At 38.8% G+C, this 23,199-nt stretch overlaps 1 protein-coding gene across 23 annotated transcripts in view; it reads right to left on the bottom strand.

Annotated features, from left to right (window-relative positions):
- The window catches only part of eif4g3 (eukaryotic translation initiation factor 4 gamma 3), a 201,987-nt gene that overhangs the window by 115,847 nt on the left and 62,941 nt on the right, over positions 1–23,199 (bottom strand). For 19 of the 23 annotated variants that reach the window (XM_033048034.1, XM_033048037.1, XM_033048035.1 and 16 more), the window contains 2 exons: positions 17,211–17,303; positions 12,982–13,014 (listed from right to left, as the gene is read on the bottom strand). The exons of 1 other annotated variant lie outside the window; for it this stretch is intronic. In XM_033048034.1, the coding sequence (XP_032903925.1) occupies positions 12,982–13,014; positions 17,211–17,303 (126 nt within the window). The remainder of the gene's footprint in view (positions 1–12,981; positions 13,015–17,210; positions 17,304–23,199) is intronic. 3 more of the 23 variants (XM_033048039.1, XM_033048042.1, XM_033048049.1) reach the window with 1 other exon arrangement.

The raw sequence follows: 23,199 nt of genomic DNA, 5'->3' as shown, positions 1-23,199 counted from the left end.
GCTATATATGAGAAAACAAGTGAGAAAGTTGAAGAATTTAAGTTGAAAAGTTAACTCTTTTCCTCTTTCAACAAGTATAGATTTTGACCTGCTCTGATAAGCAGCACTGGAAACAGTATGTTGAGCTTTTAGAGAGTTCAGTGAATTGGTCGTGATTATAGCTTGACACCATTATTAGCGGAATTTTAATATTTGAATTTCAAAGTCCAAAGAAGCACTGAAATGTAATGCTTTCCACCTTGAACTATCATATCGAGCCAAATGACATTTTATTAGTGAGTACTTCATGGTACATGTTCAGAGGCAATATTAGTGGCATGAAATTTCTTAAAGCCCATTCTAAAGTATTGAATTTGGATTTAAATGACTTTTGATCACTTTGTTGGGAATTTGTAAATATAATTCCAAATCTATTACTCCATTCATTATTTTATAGTTGCGACTAATAATAGTTTGACTGCACTATGAGACAAAAGATAACTAAAGATTGACTAAAGATAACTCACAACCCCATCACACACAATGGTTGACTCAACTGTAACTACATACTGGGGGCAATTTAAATCGGCCAACTAACCTACATCTCTTTGGGATATGGGAGAAACATATCAGCATCTGGAAGAAACACAGTAACGTGGAGAAAGTGGAAACTCCACACAGACAGCATCAGAGATCACCTGTCACCTTGATCTGTGAGACATCAGCTCTACAAGCTGCGCCACCAGGCCACCCACAAGTTTCAATAAACATGTCGAGACTGTGTTTTGTTTATGTGAGCAGCAAAAGATGTTTATTCCTACACATTGTTGTTTCTGTTAACTAGTTATGATAGAATAATGAACAAATTGGCACAGCTACCTAATAATAATGTATCGTAGAGTATATTATATCACATCATAAATCCACTGACAACTGCCAATGTGGATTTTGAACAGGTCTCAATTGCAATCTCTTGTTGAACAAAGGTCAAATCAACGATAGACACAAAAAGCTGGAGTAACTCAGCGGGACAGGCAGCATCTCTGGAGAGAAGGAATGGGTGACGTTTCGGGTCTAGATCCGTCTTTGTATTTATATATCTCTCATGTTTCTTTCAGAACGTCCTTCATCATCTTACTACCAATATAGTACTTTGAAGTGCAGTCACTCCTGCAATATGGGCAAACGTAGATGAGTTTTATAGAGGGCGGTGGATGCCTGGTACAGGTTATCAGGGGTGGTGGTGGTGGAGGCAGATGTAATAGTGGCATTTAAAAGGCTATAAATAGGTGCACGTATATGCAAGGAATATGGATCACATGCAGGCAGATGGGATTAGTTTAACGTGGCATCATGTTCGGCATACACATCGTGGGCAGAATAGTTGGTTCCTATGCTGTACTGTTCAACGTTCTATTGGAGTTAACAACTTGCATCCTACAAATAGTAATGTGATAATAATTAGATAATCTGTTTTAGAAAGATTGGTTTAAGACATAATGTGGACCAGGTTAGAACAGTAGTTAAGAACCATGCCATTCTTTTTCAAAATAATGCCTTGCCTTTTACTTGCCCCCGAGAAAGCTGACAGCCACTCAGCTCAACATCTCAACTGAAAGACAGCGGATTTGATTGTTTGACATTTTAGTACAGCACTGCAGTGCCAGAGGCTTTGTGCCTAAGTCTCTGGAGTAGAAATTGAAAGCTGAACCTTATGACTTGACAAAGTGTGGTATCAACTGAGCCATTGCAAAAGAAGTTCTCAGGGAAGGTAAAATACGCAGATTTAGTTTCAGATAATGTGCTGACATTAATGTCTTAAGAATACAAGGGGGTCAATAACTGTTAAATCCATTTTGTATTTTCAGATGAGCCAGATAGTAATGTGAGGAATTAACAGGTTTAGGAACAGCCAGAAAAGCCAGTGATCATTATCACTGCAAAAGCTTCAGAGCTCACTACACCCACACTTGATTAATATTAAAGAGAAACATGAAGACTGGATGCTAACATTTGTACAGTTCTTACTCGTCATATTACATTATCCAATGTGAGGCAGTAAATCGAAAAAAAGGCATCACATTTGAAAACGTAACAGTTACCACATTTGAGCAAAGATAAACAAATTATGGGACAGCTGAGTTTTTCTTGTTTCACAGTTGTAATGCCTGACAATAGTCTCTTCCTACTTTTAATAAATGCCTAGTCGGACATTGCAGTAAAATCCAGCAAGACGACATGTACTGGGAGATAATGACAACACCTCATCTTTTGACACAAATTTAGATCATTCTCACAACCAGATTAGAATGACAGCTGAAACAGATTTGCTCAATAAATATGCAAATTGTTTTCTTAATTGAAATTATACTCAAAACAAAATATAATGATACGCATGCTTATTTCCATTCTTTGGGCAACATTCCATTTGAAAAAGACAATACTGACCTTCCATATATTTTTCAACTGTTCTGTGCTATGAATGTCTATTAAGTTCCTGTGGAGCAGCTTTTGGGCTTAGCCAATTTTTGAAAACCGAATGTACCTGTTGAAAAATGTCAGTACACTAGGATAGCTACAGAACCAGTACTATGAAAACATTATCATCTGAAATTTAATCTGGAAGTTGGTCTACGCATCCAACACTGGGGTGATATCCTAACAGCAGCAATCATTGAGCCAATTTCACTCATTTGGACAGTGATATCTTGAACCTCCCTGCATAAAATTCAAGCTATCGATATGTTAAAATACTTACTTTCCTCTCCTTCCCACCACTGTAGGTGGGATATAACAGAATTTTTTTTAAATTGCAGGATGTCCATATCTCTGACAAATCCTGCATTTATAGCCCTTCTCCACCTGCTCTCAAAGGTAGTATAAGGAGCTGCCTTAAGCTATTGTTCTCTTTCTGATAAAAGTACATCAAAAGTTCTGTTGGGCAAGAAACCTAGGACTTATATTGCTGTTTTGTTATTACAGCAATTTCCAAAGCCTGATACTTGGAAGAGTTCTTGGAAATGGTGGTAAAATCACGAGCATGCTATCTTATGGTTCATTGCAGTTAAGATCAAAACTTGAGCAACTGCTAAATAAGAGCATGCAGTATGTAAATGATGCATTCTGCAGGTAGTTCATTGGAAGTAGAGTGAGTGAACATATTGAATGGTGGATGCGGTACAAACAAGCAAGGTTACATTACCTTGAATTCTAGCAAAAGAGAGCTACTGGAGGAACTCAAAAGGTGAGGCAGCATCTGTGAAGGGAAATGGACAGTTGACATTTGGGGTCAGGATCCCAGCTGGACTGAAAGAGTTGGGGAAGTAGCCAGTTTAAAGAGTTGGAGAGTGGAGTGGAGCAAGAGCTGATAAATGATAGGTGAATACATGTGAGGAGGGATTGATTGGCAAATAAAGTCTGGTGGGGGAGGGAAAGATGTACATAACAAAGGCTACAGTTGCTGAAATCTGATAAGAAAGGAAAGTGAAGAATGGACCGGCATGAGGGGAACAACAGGAGGGGAGGTGTATGCTGTAGTGAGTTAGGGCATCCAGTAGGAGGGGTGAAAAGAAATGCAGTAAGAGGGATCTGGGGGTTAAGGTGGGAAGAAGGGTTTGCAAGAGAGGCAAACCTTGTTAGGAGGAGAGAAAGGGACATATGGGGTGTGGTTTACTTGAAATTCGAAATTTTAATGTTCTTGTCACTGGGATGGAGACTAACCAGGTGGAATACGAGGTGCTCTTCCTTTACTTTGCATTTGGCATCAACTGCAGGGGAGAAGGCCGGTGACAAACAGGTCAGTCTGGGAATCTGAATTAAAATGGCAGGCTATCCAAAACGGGTGGGAAGCAGGGGTCTGGAATGGACGGGGAGGAATGCTGTCATCCAAGTGTTGGAGCTGCATTCATTCAGACAGTGGAAACGATTCAAGCACACTCCTAATGTGATTCTTAATTGGCAGAAAGATTTTGGGGTGCCACATTGGTAATGTTATCAAATATCATGCGTGGTTATATGAAGTTGACATCAAACTCAGGTAGAATTTGAACTCCGGGTCTGTGCTATTAACTGAAGAAGGGACTTGGCCTGAAACATCACCCATTCCTTCCCTCCAGAGATACTGCCTGTCCCGCTGAGTTACTCCAGCATTTTGTGTCTACATGTCTGTTATGAACTATGTATTATGGCAATGAAAAAATTAAACAAGTGAGTGAAGGAACCATGATCAAATTCAGGCAAATATTATGTATATAAATATGCCATATTTCAAAAGAATTCATGCAAAAGGTTCATTACAATCTTTTTCCCCTCCTATATCTGGAATCCCAGTACATGAATCATCTTCTGTACCTTGCCCACGTAGGCATTCATTTGTAATAAGTCAACACTTGCAGACTTTGTTCGTCTATTTAAAAGCTGTGCTATAAATAGCTATGCCATAAATATAAAATATTATCCTCATCTATCAATTCCATATCTGTGTTTCTGAATAAGGTTAAAGTTGAGCACCAATGCTGAAGGTAAGCTACAGCACACGCTGGAAGCCTCAAATAAAATCAGGCAAACCACAAACCACAGACAAATATAAATTCATTTCTCAAGCCAGAGTGCCAAGGGCTTTGATGGGTGGAATTAGTCAAGTGATCTCAAGCAATATATCGAGGGAGAGGGCAAGAGTAAGGTACCCTGGAGGATGCAAAAAAAGTGAGGCAAAGGAAGTGGCATAGGTCAAGTGTAGGCAATGGGGATCTAGTGTATCCTTGTGTATAATGAAATGAGGATCATAGTTAAGGAAGAGATCAGGAGACTAAGAAGGGAGCATCAGAAAGCTGTGGCATAAACATATTAAGGACAATCCAAGAAGACTATGTATATCAAGGAAAAAGGGATAACTAGGGCATATGAAGGTAGATAAATCTCCGGGACCTGATCAAATTTATCCAAAGAGTCAATCGGAAGCTCGAGAAGAAACAACAGGAGCCCTGGCTGAACTGTATGAATCCGCATCAGACACGGGTGTGGTGCCAAAAGATTGGCTAAGATTTTGCCTCAATTTAAGGGCTGGAAATAAAAAACCTGGGAACTATAGACCAGCAGGCATAACAGCAGTGGTAGGAAAGCTACTGGAAAGGATTCTGAGGGACATAAGATACATGCATTTGGAAAAGACAGGGGTTTATTAGGGATAATTAACAGAGTTTTGCATGTGGGAGAGTCTCATTAATATGATGAGGGCAGGGTCATATACATAGCCTATATAGACTTCAGCAAGGCCTATGATAAAGTTGTGCATGGTACTGTACTCTGGGAAGGTAGATTGCATGGGATCCAGTGAAATCTAGCCAACTGGATAGAGAATTGGCATAGCAGGAAGCAGAGGGTGATGGTAGAATTGTGTTTTTTCAGACTGGTAGAATGTGCTGAATTCTCCCAATATATAGCATTGCTGAAATCTTCGAACCTCCTGGCTTCTGTGGGTTAGTTATGTTGTCTCATATCAAGTACAAGTCAGCAACTGTTAATCTATGTTCCAAAACAAGTATTTCTTAAAATGTCATTGGTGAAAATATTTTTCAGTTAAGAAGGGAGATCAAAGGATATAAAGTAATACTGGTATTTCCAATATTACCAGATTGATATAAATTATTATGCAAAAAAACAAATCCTTTGATAACAGAGAGTGGTGAATCTCTGGAACTCTCTGCCACAGAGGGTAGTCGAGGCCAGTTCATTGGCTATATTTAAGAGGGAGTTAGATGTGGCCCTTGTGGCTAAGGGGATCAGAGGGTATGGAGAGAAGGCAGGTACGGGATACTGAGTTGGATGAGCAGCCATGATCATATTGAATGGCGGTGCAGGCTCGAAGGGCCGAATGGCCTACTCCTGCACCTAATTTCTATGTTTCTATGTTTCTATGATAAAACTTCTTGTTAATGGTTTTCATAGCATGTTTGAAGTTTTGCCTGTCACTTATTTTACAATTTATTAACACCCCTGCACACATACTGCCTACTCAGCCAAACCACAAGAAAACAGAACATGATTGGCATCAAGGCACAACTTTGACAGGTATCTTATTAATGGAGATATTTATTGTAGCTATTGTCCATATTTTTTATTTATCCTAGACAATTTTCAAAAACGCCTCTAAATTTTATTTTTATTTGTGTGAAGATTCAGAAAAATGATGGATCCCTTGATCACACAATGAATCCCAATTGTCCGACACAATTTAAAATAGGATTTACATTACACAATTGAAGATGGCAAAAAAAGCTGACAGTTGAAAAAGGTAAACCCACAGAAGATCACCATTGCTTTTTATTAGCCTTAAAATGTAGTTCCAAAAACCGATCAAACAGATGAACTTATTTGCCTCAAAATAGTAACTCTACATTTGAGAATGGCAGCAATCTAACTAAGCCAAGTACGGCTTTGAGAAATTTGCAATGATCACAGGAATCTTGAACCAATGACATGAAATTTAAAAATATCACTGACCATTTTACTGAAGGAATCAGAAAACATGGTAGACACCATTGTTGAATCAAATTAAAACTAAATCTGCCCGATTTCATTATGCCAAGAATGTTTTCCTGTTGTTGCTGATAGATTTGAACATTAAACAGTATCTCAAACTAAAACCTTGCTCAGCGACTTTCTATGGTGTCATGTTTGACAACTATCAAAACTGCTTGAAAATTGCATTGAAGTTCCTCAAGTGCTGAAAGGATGCTGCCCGGCCTGCTGAGTATTTCCAGTGTTAACTGGTCATTTTTTCTGCTAAAAAGCTAATTTGCCTGAATATTCATATTTTGTAATGCTCTCCCAGTTCATTTACATTAATGCTGTTTGAATAGGAGATATTAAATTTTCAAATTCATAGATTGAAGTTGAAAATTACAAAGGTACAACTGTAATATTGCAATTGACACCAACTTAACGGGAAAACAGCTCAATCTCAAATATCTTGTTGCTTTTTAAGTAAAGAAATGGTCAAAGAAGAAATGTCATCACTTCTGCATTCACAATTGAAAAGCAAAAATAATACATACATATTGCACATTTTATAAACGTTTAAAGTAGAAATTCAAAGAGAAAGCAATTGAGGAGTTGTTTCTGTTGCAGTTCTGTGGATGCTGAGATAGCTGATACAATCAAAATAAGGTCTACAAACTTTACCAAAGGTAAAGGTGGTGGGCAAGGGAGGTGGAATATTCTTTCTGTTTTAACTTGTCTATGGTGCACTCCAATAAAGAGACACGAGTTTCTCAAATGCTTCTGGCTGATTCATTAACTTAAGCAACCCCAATGCAGAAATGTTCACAATTAGTAAGGATGTTACATTATTCCTGAGGAAGGTTTAAGAAAACACTCCTGCTGTGATTGAGGTCAGAGTGGAGTGTCTGCACCAGGATTCTAACTTTGGGATGGAGAATAGAAACATAGAAATTAGGTGCAGCAGTAGGCCATTCGGCCCTTCGAGCCTGCACCGCCATTCAATATGATCATGGCTGATCATCCAACTCAGTATCCCGTACCTGCCTTCTCTCCATACCCTCTGATCCCCTTAGCCACAAGGGCCACATCTAACTCCCTCTTAAATATAGCCAATGAACTGGCCTCGACTACCCTCTGTGGCAGGGAGTTCCAGAGATTCACCACTCTCTGTGTGAGAATGACTCGGCCCCTCCATTAGTGCTGGTCACCTGTACGGAGAGCCTCTGTTTTAGAGGTGACGGCCTTGGAGATGATGCCGACTTATCCTGCCACGGGATCTGGAGGATATTGCAGAGACAAGTTTGATGCATTTTTCCAGTGCTGTGGTGGGTAGTCTCCATCTCAGAAGCACACAAAATGGGTGAACTAAATGCATAAAACGGCTTAATGTGCAGAGGAATTTTTCACTCGTGCACATGGCTCAATGACTTGATACAGCAATCCACAGCTCCTCCTTTGTCATCTTTTGATGCGTTTTGTTAAAAGAAGTAACTCCTACTGAGCTATGGAGACACAAGAAACTGCAGGTGCTGGAATATTGATCAAAAAAACGAAGTTCAATGAGTGCTTAGTGGGTGCAGCAGAATTTGTGGAGGAAGTGGACAGGTGATCTTTAGATCGATTTGGATTGAGAAGGGTCCTACCTGAAACGTCATCTGTCTATTCCCTCCACAGATGCGGCTTGAAGCATTGAGTTCCTCATGCACCTTGTTTTTTTTCCTAAACCTACTCTCCAGCCAACCTACACTCCAGGGAAATGTTCCATTGATTGTCTACAATCTCCCTTTCAAGTGCACCACAAACAAAACCCTTAAAGCTATTTTCACTGCTTCCTTCAGCCACTGCACTGAAGAACTTATCATCTCTGGAAATGTCAACCTTTACATCCATTGACCTTGTTCACTATTCTGTATACACTGGCTCGGATAATCTTACACACCACTGAGCCATTTTTTTTAATTGCCTGCAACTACAATCACCTCCCTCCACAAACCTTATCCCCAGAATAGCATTTAAGCTTCTCTTCCACCTTTTCAGCTGCTGCCTGCCATGCAATCACATATCCTCACTCTATGAAGTTATTCTTTTAACAAGGCCTTCGTCCTCCTTGGACCACCCAACATGTACCCTAGCACCACAACATGTCTTCATCTTCAGGCATTGTCTCCCCCCCCCCCCATGCCTTCAAATTAGCGATCATCAACCTTCTGAAAAATCCATGTTTCTCCATTCTTCCAAATCACTACCCAATCTTCCATTTTTCTTTCCTCTAAACTTCTTGAGCATATGGATGGCTTACCCAGACCTCATGCAAACTTCTCCAAGGATTTGAAGACTTTGAACCCAAAATTGTACACAAAGTTTCTTATGACATCCAAGGCAAATATGGCAAAGGTAATCAATCCTTCCTCCTTGTCTTTCACAAACATTGTACTATTTTTCATACTGAATTGTATCATCTTCCACCTGCTCACCATTGTCAATCAACCAGGTAAGCTGCATTTGTTTGGGGTTTTTCGGGCAATGCCAACAAGTTTTTGTGAAAAGAGCACCGTGAAAGGTAACGTACCGTGAATAAAGGGAGCAATGGATGCACTATACTTAGATTTCAGGACAGCATTTCAAAAGGCCCGCATCAAATGCTACTGTAGACAAAAAGCAGCTCACAGTTTGGGAACCAACATATTCACATGGATAGACATTGGCTGGCACCCAGGAATACAATGAGATTAAATGGGATTTTTTCTGGTTGACAAATGCAACAAATGGTCTACCTCATGAATCAGTGCTGGAGCTTTACCTTTTTACAATTTATATACATTTAACATCAATACCTTTGGCACCTTCAAGGATGAAGACGGAAGGTACGATAGCTAGATCTGCAGAAGATACAAAGACTGCTAGGGAAGAAAGTTGTAAAGAGGACAGAGTCTACAAAGAGACAAAGACTTTATGAGTGGGTAAAAATCTGGAAAATAGAATATGTGAAAAATGTGACCATTTTGGCAGCAATATAAAAAGGCATATTGTTGCCATTGGGACATACAGCGCATCCATGCTGACCATATTAATCCCATTTACCAGCACCAGGTCCATACATTCTATGCATTTATTAAGCACATGCCTAGATAATTAAATCTTGCAAGAGTATCTGCCCCACCTATTCAGACAGTACCCTAAATCTATGCCCTCTAGTCTTAGATGCTTCTGCTATGGAGGAAGAAATTACCTGCACCCCTCATAATATTATGTACCTGATCGGGTCCACGCTCAGCATCCTCCATTCCAAGAAAAACATAACCAGTCTATCAGTCTCTCCTCATAACTGAAATATTCCACTCCTTTAATATACTGAACGCGCTTTGGGATTTTCCTTAATCTAGTCTGTCAGTCATATTTTTTGGCTCCTCATTGGCCTCAATTTATTTTTAAAGTATTAATGGTGGGTACTTTTCAATATTATAAGAGTCCATTTCCTCAACTACCATGTCCATGCATGCATTTACCTCTTTTATTATCTTTAAACTGTCTAAACATTTGTCCATTAACTTTTGAGTATATGTTTCAGCTAAATATTAAGAATAGCTGTCAACTTTAATTCCCAAAACAAAGTCTTGACACAAACACTATCCATTTCCCTATCTGAAACTGAACCAGACTGCTCGAGATGGGTTGTGGGCCACATCACTATTACTTTTCAAAATCATTATTACCACCTTCATAGCGTTACCTGTCTCCACTGTTGCTTCCGCTGCTTCTGAAACCCTTAGTTATGCCTTTGTAACACCCAGCATTGTCTATTATGATGCATTCATTTCAGGTCTTCCTCGTTTACTCTCTATATACTTGCGGTGTTGTGATCTGAAAGGCCTTGTCTTAACTTTAAGTATTGTTCATCATCAGCTCTACATTTGTTCATCTTCAAATGACATGTTGATTTTAAAATGTTCATCTTTGTTTGCAGATCAATCCATCCATCTTGTCCCTCCCTTTTTCTCTCATCTGTTCCTGCCCCATTACTACCAAGATATATTTTTCCGGAGAAGGATCTCGATCTGAAATGTCACCTATTCCTTTTCTCCAGAGATGCTGTCTGACCCGCTGAGTTAGTCCAGCTTTTTGTGTTTATCTTTCGGCACATTAGATAATTCCAGTCTTCTGATCATCACTGAATTTAATCACTTCATAATCAACAGCTATGCTTTCAATTGCCAAGACGCTAAGCTCTGGATCTTCCTTCTATATTTCCCTTCTGTATCAGCTTTTGTGAAGCTCCTTAAACCCAGTTACTTCTTCAAAACATTTTTTGAAACAAATTTTTTTTAAATGAGTCTGTCAAAAACTAATCTACTTGTCAAAAACCTGGAGCATTTATTTATATCACAACTGCACTCTGTTGACTCACTGATGTGTCTTCTGCATAGTCACAATATTTTCCAGTCATAACATGGAGATAAATGTACATCTTCCACCATGCTTTAACTTTTTCTCAGGCTTTTGTCCTCGGTCCATTTACGGAGTGGACACTTGAAAGAGCGGAACATTTTTTCAGCAAGGAAGTAGTAACGTTAAAGGATTGAGATAAATTAGTCATGGTCAGCATTGGGATGAGGGGAGAAATTTGGATGGTTAGCAGTTCAAAAAGGGATTAAGTGAAAGGTTGGGGAGCTTTGAGGACACGCTCCGTCTAACGGCAAGAAAATAAACAGCAGATCTCTTCGGGAAAAGAATGGAATGGAATCTAAAAAGTATTTTGTTTTGATTTTGGAAAAAGTACTTTGGTTTAGTTTTGTTTACCGTCACATGTATCAACGTACAGTGAAAATCTTTTTGTAGCGTGCTAACCAGTTAGCGGAAAGACTATACATGATTACAATTGAGACGACCACAGTAACATACATGATAAGGGGAATAACATTTAGTGCAAGATAAAGTCCAGTATAGGTCCCATTAAAGATAATCCGCGGGGCTCTAATGAGGTAAGTAGTAGCTCAGGACCACTCTCTAGTTGTCGATAGGACGGTTCAGTTGCCTGATAACAGCTGGGAAGAAACAGTCCCTGAATCTGGAGACACAAGTTGTCACACTTCTGTACCTCTTGCCTGATGGGAGAAGAGGAAGTGACTGGGCTGAGGCTCATCCTAGATTATGTTGGTGGCCTTGCCGAGGCAGCTTGAAGTGTCAATGGAAGGGCGATTCGTTTGTGTGATGGTTGTAGTTAGACTCGAGTGCTAGAGTGAAAATCATCAGCAATGGCTATAGAATATTCTGCTCGGGATGATGAAATCTCAGCAATCGTGATCCATATTAAGGTTAATGATGTAAAGAAAGATGCAAGTAAGAAAACACAAAACATTAATAATACGGGAAATAACATTTCCATGTGGTCCTGCAATTACTATTCAGGAAGATAGGAAGGAGATTACAATGCAGGCAAACAAAAGTAGTAATTAGAAGATTAATATTGGTGGCTTATGATAGCGTGTATTGAAAGGAGAGTGCCCAAGGAAAAACTTGAGTTCTGCAAGCTATACCTGCCAGCTGGAGTACTGGTTACAGCAGTTCTGGTTACTACCTTGTTGGAAATTAGTAGCACCCAAGAGGGCACAAATGAGATCTACAAAAAAAAGCCAATGACAGATTTAACTGAGATCTAATACTGAAAGCTTTGGATGAATGATGGAATTGGATTTTACTGAGTAGAGAAATGACTACGAGCAACCAATTTAAGATAGTTGATACACATGATGAGAGAAATTCCACTCCAATACCTCACAAAAAAATGTCAAATTAGTTTGACATGATTTCTTTAGCAGAACCAAAGAAGCTTTCTCTGATCAAGCTATACTTGTCCAAGTGACCACCAATTCTATCACTAATTACATCTAGAAATTTCCCCATTACTGAAGTCAAATTGACTTGTCCAGTTACTGGCTTCATTCATTTCTGTACAATGGTGTAATGCTTACAATTTCTAGTTTTCAGGCACCAATCCTGAATCTATGGATGTTTGTAAGATTGTAGATAAAGCCACAACAATTTTCTTACTAACCACCATTAACAATCTAAAACCAGAGGATGTGTTCATATTATCAAGCATTTGAACTATTGATAGTTTGACCACTTAGTCTCAACCACTTAGTTTTTAATCAAACATGATTAAAGAAAATCAGATCCACTCCTCACCCAGCAATTCATTGCAATAGAAATGGTGAAAATTAGGAAGTTAAACATTTTCAATCATTAGCAGCCAACAGGCCAAACAGTTATTTGTGGCCAAAAGGAGTTTTGCTTGAAGACCATTTTGAACATATTACTTTTTTTTACGTTTAAGGTCAGTTGCTCAAGCCAAATGTCGACAATTTTTGGGAGACTGAATGCAATTTGATCTTTCCCCATTTAATAAAGTGCATTGTTCGATCAGTAAAGTGAGAACTACTCATTAAGGCTAATATTTAATTTGGCAAAAATTGAGATGTATGAAGTGAATGGGGTAAATACCTGGTGGTGGGCAGCCCGGGGCCCTGCTGCGAACTGAAGAGAAGTAAGAAATACACAAGGGAAAGGCACACAGAGTCAGCAAGAACACAAGGACAGACTAGAAAACTCAAAAGCACAAGCATTAAACCACAGTTCTAATATACCAGCACTTGATGTCACTAAACACACATTAGGTTTAAAAGAAAATTAAAGCTTTCCACAAATCAGAATTACAAGGCAGCATTCCATCATACACAAATTAATTTTCCTGCTAAACTGAAATTAAATGAGATCACGATCTTGACGCCTTAAAAAGGAAATATTTACCTTGTGCTTAAGGACAATGCTTGGTGTAATTGCAATTTTCAAAGAATCAAAATGAATAATATCAATTAAAAACCCACATTTATGCAAACTACTTTTAAAGAGGAAAAACTGTTGAACATTGAGGCAATAAATGATAACAAACCCATTTGAGATGAGTAAGCTACATTGATATTACAGGCACACGTACATGAGAAAAAGGATAACAAAGACAGATTCTTCAAATTGCAGAGGAGGAAGCACTACCAAAGATGCACTGTGCTGCAATTAGATAGGGCAGGACAGAATTCAGACATGGAATGTCCAACCCAGCTGGACAATATCAATTTAGGGCAATGACAGGATCAAAAACGTAGCAATTGCAGAGGGATAAAGGGGCCTGAGATTAAAACATACAATAAGATCACAATCAAAGTGTCATTTTTAAATATAAATCACTGGCTTATTTTAACAATGTTTCTGAATGCATGTCTCAAATAAAGCACAAGGCAAAAACATTCTTGCCCACATCCTTGTAATCACTTTGAAATGGCAATAATGGCATACATCTCGTCAACCAGCTATCTGTAAGGTAATATCTTAGAGGAGTCACCTCAACTAACATTGAAATGCTGAAAGTCTAAAACTTTGGATAAATTACCCATCTTTATTAATGCTAGTTCTGATAATAATGCACAAACTGATTTACTTAGTTCATTGAGAAACATGCACTAGACATTGTTTAATTTAATTTAGTTAAATTTGAAACAGTATATTATTTCAACTGCTTGCACTGACTTAGCAAAATCCCAAGACGCAACAGTCCAGGTCTAAGATGATTTTTGCTAATACATTGGTGAAACACGGCAGAAATATGGCATGTATAGGCCAAGGATATTAGTAGAAAATAACCTGCATCTCGATACCAAATGACTGCAGAGGAATGACCAAGTGAACAATAGCCATGGCAGTAGTTGTGTGTATTGGATAAGAACAGCCGTTCTGACTTGCTAACAAGTCGTCAGTCCAATAGAATTGTACTTTACAAAATAAAGATAGATGTCAAATTAACTCGGGTATGCACATTTTGAATGCTCTAAAGCACTCACATGAGAGATCATTTCAAAGCCTAGAGTCTTGATGACCAGATAGAAAAAAAATGTAAATTGCAAGTGGTAAGTTTAGTTTGGTAAGATATGAAAGGAGTGATCAAGAATGAGGTCTGAAAATAAGAACCAAAGGAAAAGAAACAGCAACCAATTCCATTAAGGCATGGACTACAAGGAAAACATGCCGTGACTTCATTCACTTTCTGCTGAACCTATCCACCATTTTCTCTGTACTTATTATTGCAATTTTTTTTTATTTTAATTCAAGATGTTTACGTTTTTCAAGCTTAAGAAAAAAGGTAAATGGTAATGATGGATGGAGTAAAAAACTGATTATTTCAGCAAAAGGGATGATTACTTTTGATGGGGCAGCTGAGAAAGGAATAGATGGAGAAAAAGAGTAGCTGCCGTCCACGAGGATTATGCCATAAAAATACTATTATCAGCAATCCTGGGTTATCAGCAATAAGCAAAGAGTTGACAGGGAGACAGGAAAACATATTGAAAATATTCTGTAATCGATGAAGGTAGTCGACAAGCAAGATCTCAATACTACACACAAATGAATCCCAATAATTCTTTGTTGAGCACAATTGGCAGAGTTCATTAAAAAGGGAAAATAAATCTCTCACAAGTGAGCAAAACATCTCAAGAGTCTTTTAGAAAGAGACTTAGCAAAATAAGTATCAAACTTAAGTGGGTGTTATACACAGATATAAATATCATTATAGCTCCACAAGAGGGAGTCAGTTAAAAGGGATATTGAAGCACAAGAGACTGCAGATGTTGGAATCCAATGAAATAGAGCTGCTGAAGGAACCCAGACGGCCGGGCAACCTCTGAGCAGGGAAATGGACAATAGACATTTTGGGTAGAGACCCTTCAACAGGACTAAAAGAGTACTATCTCTCTGCTCTTTCTGTCCAAAGGAAGACCAAAAAGATACCAAGTGAGATAAACTTGATCATTCCTGCTGCAGCTTTCGCATGGTACATGGCAAAAAGTGTTGTTGGATCATTTTGGTACAGAAAGAAATTGTCACCAAGTAGATATAGATTTCTTTGGGGAAAATAAGGAAATGCTTTTTTCAAGACACTTTTTGCAGGACTCTACAAAGTGAAGAGGTAATGAAGAATCTATGACAACTAATGATTCTCATGTTTACTACTAATATTAAAAGGAATAATGATAGTCTTTGTGAATTAGGCAATATGCAATAAATCAATCTTGCAGGCAGTTCTGCTCATTAAAATGCCCAAAAGTTGTTTTAAGCTTGCTCAAATAAATAAGAGAGTTTCAGCAACAATTAAATTTTAAAAAGTAAATTTTGAATTATAATAATTTGTGAATAATATAAATATTCAGGAAAAACTACTCCCAAGATGGTAATTCTTGAGTTGTGTAACAGATTGGTATATCGTTCATGAAAATGTTATGATACGTCGACAACACTGACCGATCTTGGCTGATATTCCTTACAAATATTCTATAGCTAGTTCTATTAAACAAAACTGTGTTAACATATAAATATAAATCAAAAAGTCTGGTGATGCTATAAATCTAAATCCAAAAAGAAAATGCCAGAAACACAGATCAAGTCAAGCAGTATTTTTAGGAAGAGAAACAAGAATGACCTTTTCAGGTCAAAGGTATTTTGTTAGAACTGGGAAGGAGATACAGGGGGGGGGGTGGGGGGGTTAGAGTGAGAGCAGAACTACAGGACAAAAGGAAAAGCGGGTGAGGGATCCACCATTGCCATATGGAGGGGGAAACCACACTTACTAAAGAAAGAGGACCTCCAATGTCCTTGCATAGAACGCCTCATATTGGGAGAAGATGCCACGGAGATGGATTAATTGAGAGTAGGGAACACAGTCTTTGCAAAGGGCAGGGTGGGAGGAAGTGTTGTCCAGATAACTGTGGTAGTTAGTGGGTTTGTAGTAGACGTCGGTCAATTGTCTGTCGCCTGTGATGGAGACAAAGTGATCAAGAAAGGGCAGAGAGGTCAGTGATAGTCCAGGTAAATTTGAAGTTTAGGTCTAGAAAGTTATTGAATGGGCATGTGAGTGTCTTGGATGTAGGTGGGAAGGATTGTGGAGACGAGTTCAGTGCGTCAAGGGGTTGCAGAGACGGTGGGTCTGCCAGGGCAGTCCTGTTTGTGGCTTTTGGGGAGGATATAGAAACACACAATGCGGGGCTGGGGAACGATATGATTGGAAGTTATGGAGGGGAGATCGTCAGACGATTAAATCAGAAACGGTCTGGAACTTGATATTGGTGTTTATCTGTGGGGTCATGTCTCAGGGAGCTCCTGGGAACTCATTGCTTGTTCTGTTCTGGGCCTGGGGGGCATGTCTTCCAGCTTTGCATATTGCAACTTCCATGTTATTTTGTTGATGTTCTTTTGTCCATGTTCTCACTCTATAACTTCTTCCATGCACTCATTGACAAATAATCTTGGATACAGTTTGGCCGTGATCAGATTTACCAAAGACATCCATCTCATCTACAACCCTACGTCTCCCCCTCCCACCGATATCCCGACCCTCCCTACAGCTTTACAAGCTTCTCTCTCTCCTTTCCAGTTTTGATGAAAGACGCTGGACCTAAAACGATAACACTCTCTCTTCCCACATAGGCAGCTGATCTGCGCAGTATTTGCAGCATTTTCAGCTTTTATTTTGTGTTGTAGTTATCAATGACTGGGTGGCAATTATTCTGTTGTGGAAAGCACTGAAAATAAAATGCATAACACTAATAGCATGCCTTTTAACAATAGAATAATAATTGTGAATGAAATCAAGATGCTGCATTGGCAATTTCCCAGAGAGAGCTTACCTGTCTTGCCTGTGGTTGCGTAGTCATTGTCTGTGGATTTTGGGAGTACACAAGAGGAGGTGGAGCTGCATTCTGGCCAGACTGGAAGGCTGCCTGTATATAAAGAAATCCATGGCTACATTAAAAATGAGAAAAGGCCTGTAATTTAATAAAACATTAAAATCCTCAATACACATTAAACCGATCAATCGGATCTCAGTCGCTACATTCAGAAAATGTTAACAGCTTGAATGGATTGAGCATGGATGATTGCCCGAAGTTTTAGCAAATAATCCAAATGCAGAACTCATTGCTAAAAGCTTCCTCTGAAAGTGATATGCTCCATGACCACTGTTTAATAGCATTCCATTCCTTGGAAAATTGAAACTATAGCACAGCAGTCAGAAAGAAATATTTTAAACACCACATAATCTACCAGAACAACATAATATTTTACTCTACATCACAATGGCTTTAACTTAAAAAGTCATAACTATCTTCACATCAAGTAACTTATTCATGTGTAGGAAGGAACTGCAGATGCTGGTTTATACCAAAGATAAGACGCAAAACACTGGAGTAACTCAGTGGGTCAGGCAGCATCTCTAGAGAAAAGGATTAGGTGAGGTTTCGGATTGGAACACTTCTTCAGACTAAAGACTTCCGACTAAGTTACTTATTCAAGCTGATTACAGATCTACAAAATCCACATGCATCCCTCACATGGGCCATTACATATTGCTCCTCGGGGCAGCAATGTCATCCTTTCTAGTCACCTATAGGTTGAGCAATCAGTTTATCTGTGCTGTTTGTTCAAGTGATTATTCAACTGCAGGGCATGCCCTGCCCATCAGGGCCTGATTGTTTGCTCAGCAGAGAGAACATGGAATATAGAAAAAAAATAACATTTTCACCAACTGCACATGGATATTGTTTCTTTGTCACAGATGCAACAAAAAAGTTAATTAGATTTCTGCTGAAAGTCAGCATCAATCCTTTTCCAACATTTTCCTTATAAGAAGTTACTTGTTGATCTAATCCCAAGTACAAACGCTATTTGGTTCAATATTATCAAATAATGGAGACACGCCGTAACTTATTAAATATCGGAGAATCCAGAAACAGTTAAAACTATATTATGGACATGAAGTTGGTATCTTCCCATCTTAATTGTTATTTCAATGTCAAAACTGGAACTTAGTGGCAAAATCCCTTAAACTGAATGGAAACACATTAGTTTCGAACTACCCCTGCTGCAAACTTTCACAGGGATAGCTCATCTAATTGTTGAAATAAGCTACCTAATGAACAAAAAGAGAGTAGAAGTACAAGGAAACAATTTTAAATTAAACTAATTTCAATAAGGGAGAAGGGCAATTGAAGGGATTTAGTGACATGCAAATGAGACGGGATGAAAGACTGGTGTTAATTCTAAGGAGGCACAACATTCACAGTCCATTTCTCACTTATTTCTGGATCATTCGGGCCGCTTTAGCGACTTTCAAATAATTATCCAACCAAAGCAGTATCATTACTTAAAATAAGTGAGATTCGGTAATATAAACTGGGAAAGAAAATGTATCATGTTTGTATGTCAGTACTAGCATGCTCCAGGGACAGTTGGTTTTTACAGTGCATTATCCAAACAACCACAATGATAACCTATTTTACTTAACTGCATCCTATCTAATCAGTCAATTACATTCTTAGTTGCTCATAATGATAATAACCTACATTAATGGCCATTATGTTACTCTTGACCATCGATAACTTTTAAGATACATAATCCCAAACACAAAAACAAAACACGATCCAAATTAATGAGTAAACTGAATATGTATTTGCAGTAAATGCATCATGACTACACCAAGCAGTTAGTTGTTCTATCACTATTACGGTTTCATCGCCTGCATTATAAAGAGAGACAGACATAAAATGCGATGTTGGGTTAAATTGTAACCAGAAACATACAATGAATCCCATGAAATACTGTAAATATACAATGTGTTATCATCTTAAAACAGGTCAAGAATTGAGATGAATATTGTTATGGGCCTGCATTTAAAATTCTAATTTTATCCTTTTATTTTGCTGGCAGCCTTGCTGAGTATATCCAACGTATTTTCCATTTAACATTATTTGCACAGCCAGTGTTTACTTGTAATCGGCATGGCTTAGCCACAATTCAACCATCTTGAAAAATGCATCTTGTTTTATAATTAACTACTACATTTCTTGAAATTAATACAAATATTACCCATAACCATTACTCAATTCTTGTCTACACTATTGCATATGTTATTACTTGATACCTTCAAATCTACCCACTTCTTTCATTACATTGTGGACATAATTTCTTGCTTCATGACTGAATCAATTTCTCCCCTCCACCATTTTCCTTGCTCTTCCCATAGACCTCAATACTTGGTATATTTAGGTCCTTCCTCTGACCATCCTGTACCCATGCCTCAGAAATGTGGGAATTAACAATAAAGATAGGAGATTTTCTATCTTTGTTGTTAATTCCCACATTTCTGAGGCATGGGTACAGGATGGTCAGAGGAAGGACCTAAACAAGTTTTGAGGTCTACGGGAAGAGCTATGGTAGTATTGGCATTCAGGGTCCAAAATCAAAAGCATCAAGGTAGTAATCTCTGGATAAGAATTGAATATTTTGTTGAGAGAAATGGGTTTCAATTCAAGGGACATTGCCACATTTCCCATGGAAAGAGGAAACTGTTGGGCTTCACTTGAATTGAACTGGGATCAGCAACCTAACAAATCAAATAATAAGAGGTGTGCCACAGGGCTTTCCACTAAAATTAACCACGATAAAGAAAAGAGACAAAGAGCAATAGTGCAGGTAAAGAATAACCAGAGCCGACCAGAAAGGAACGCAGTACACACATCTATCCGTAAAACACCAATTAGAAAAAAAAGACGCAAAGTGCTGGCGTAACTCAGCAGGTCAGGAACCATTTTAGCATGTCAGAACATTTTTACCAACCTTCATAGTTGAGGAAAACCTCAAATCGACAAGGAACCATTCCCATCCAAAATTAAACGAGAGCAGTGGAATGCAAATAGGACATTCAATCTCTCAAACCCATTTCACTATTCAATGAGATCTTAACTGAAGAACTTAACTCGGTCTCTTTCATCAAAAGGCAAAGTATTGCAGATTCTGGAAATCTGAAATAAAAACTGGAAATGCAGCAAATACTCAGCAAGTCAAGCAGCATCTGTGAGAGAGAAAAACAGTTAATACTTCAGTGGTATCTGAAATATTAACCATTTTTTTCTCCCATGGGTGCTGTTTAATTTGGTGAGTATTCCCAGCACGTTCTATTTTATTTAATTTCCATTATCCTTAATAAGCTGGATAATTAAAAACAGTCTCTCAGACTCAAATTTGAAACTAAACTTCTTGGGATGAGGAGAGGTGTTGCATTTTGGGAAGTCAAATCAAGGCAGAGGCCTTCAGTGAATGGCAGGGCACTGGAGACTTTCGCCTGTGAACTAGAGGATCGGGCAGACGTTCGGCACCTGTACCAGAGCTTACACACCATCACTTCCTACAAGGTGCAAGTGACAGGGAGGCATCACTACCAGAAGAGCTCATTGCATTCTATGCACGCTTTGATAGGGAGAACACTGATGTGCCTTCCTGCGCTCCCATAGCCCCCCGATGGTATTACAATCTCAGTCAAGGATGCCAACGCCAGAAGATCCTTCAGGAGAGTGAACCCTCGGAAAGCGTCCGGACCTGATAGTTTACTGGTCACATTCACAAAACCCGTGTGGACCAAATGACTGGAGTTTTTGCCGACATCTTCAATCTCACATTACTGAGGTCTGAGGTTTGCAGCTGGTCTAAAAGGGCAAAAATCATTGTTCCATTTCAGAACATATGACAATAAACCATTTGACTCTTGAAACAGAGTGCAGAATTATAGTGTTAGAGTTACAGAGAAAGTGCAGATAAAGAAAGTGCAAGGTCCACAACCAGATCGGTGGCATTATTGGGACTACATCTTTAGCTAATGGGAGGTCCGTTCAACTGTCTGATAACTGCAGGCAAGAAGCTGTTACTGAATCTGATGAGTTAAGTTTGGGTTGAGGAAGGGTGGTCTAAAACGCCACCCATTCCTTCTCTCCAGAGATGCTGCCTGTCCCGCTGAGTTACTCCAGCGTTTTGTGTCTATCCTGAATCTGATGATTTGTGTTTCAGGTTTTTGTATCATCTGACCAACCGGACGGAGAGGGGAGAAGAGGAAATTACCAGGGTATATTTGGCCTTTGATTACGTTGTTTACATTCCAGAGGCAGCGTGAAATGTAGATAAAGTCAATGAGAGGGGTGGACTGAGCTGCATTCACAACTCTCTGCAATTTCTCGCAGTCAGAGTATAATATCTGGAAGAGATTATTCTGAGATGCTGAAAGATACTTTCCTCATGTTATAAAATCTAAAATTAGGGGTGATATCTCAAGATCAAACAGGAACATTTAGAACTGAGGGGAGAATTTTTTTTAGAACAGACGAGTACATTCAAAGCTGAGTTTGTTTATTTTTTGAATTGGAACAGAATGGTGTGATTATGGAAAGTGACCAGGAAAAATGAACTTGAGGTACAGAACAAATGTAGCCGTTCTTAGATGGCACAGCCAGCACAAGTGAAGTTTTCCTGGCTCAAGTTCAGTTGTCCCAATTGAAATACGGTTGTCCCAGCTCCTACTCCAGTTTTGGAAGATGAGCTTCGAGAGCCTAGAAAATGTGGAAAGATCTATTCCATTTATTCACGGTGACTAAACCAGGAGGGAAACATTTAAAGTAATTGGTGGAGGCAAGAGGGCAGATGAGAATTTTTTCTTCAACCAGAGGTGACCGAACTCCTATCTAATTTAGAAAGGACTTGGATATGTACAGGAAGAGCATTACTTCCAGAAATAGGGACCTAGCACTGGAAGGTGGGATTATGTTGGGTAGTTCCAACACCAGTACAGGCACACTGGTGTTGGAACATTGCCTTCTATGTCGTAAATTTGCTATGACTCCTATGCTTCTATTTCTTATGGAAGACAAAAGTGCTGGAGAAACTCAGCGGGTGCGGGAGCATCTAAATCGAAGGTAGACAAAAGTGCTGGATTATATTTTTTATAATCTTCAAACATCGGAATAATTGGTACCTCAAAGATTACAAACTAGCATAAATATTTTTATCTACCTGTCAATTCCTCTGAATATCTTAGAAAGTTCAATCAAATTGCCTCAGAAATACAAGGAAGTACAAAAGTTGTCGTAAAATTGTCCTGCAATTAAACTCTTAGGGCACATTATTATTCTGCCACATATACAATGCATGTCCCCTGGGATCCGTTTATTAGGGTTCTATTCAAGATATCAAAGGTATTTTCCATTAGCCTCTAATTATGTTCGGCCTCTTTCAATTATATTTTAATGAGGTATATACAGAAATGTCACCTTTAACCATTACATTATTTTAGCCTCGCTGGGTAAACTAGTATGTTTGGAAAGAATTGATCAGAATGACCAGGATAGGAAATTCAATATTCATGCCCAAAGAACAGCTTTGCAGTAGCACCATTGACTGCGGGATAAGTAAGGTCTGAAAGATGCAGGTATTGTAGGTCAAATTTAATCTAACCATTAATTGCCATTGACTATTTTCTATCATAGTCAAACTCGCCAATGCTGCTTGGATTTGTCAGAACCACTAGCTTCCAGAGCCCATTGCAGCCTTGACACAAACATGGAACAGAAGCCTTAATTCCAGAAGTGAAGCCTGAGTGACTGTCCTTGACACCAAGAAGGCATTTGACCAAGTTTATCCAAAAGAAGCCCTGACAACATTGCAATTAATAGGAATCAATGGTAAACACACCAGTGACTTCATTGCAGAGAAAGTGATTGTTGTTTTTAGAAGCCAATCATTTCAGGCCTCAGATAATGCTGCTGGAGTTCCTCAATGCTAGATGCTCAATCAATT

This window comes from Amblyraja radiata, chromosome 31, assembly GCF_010909765.2.
Source record: "Amblyraja radiata isolate CabotCenter1 chromosome 31, sAmbRad1.1.pri, whole genome shotgun sequence".
NCBI classification, from domain to species: Eukaryota; Metazoa; Chordata; class Chondrichthyes; order Rajiformes; family Rajidae; genus Amblyraja; species Amblyraja radiata.
Note: the sequence above shows the minus strand (reverse complement) of the source record. Positions and strands in the feature narration are given on the sequence as shown.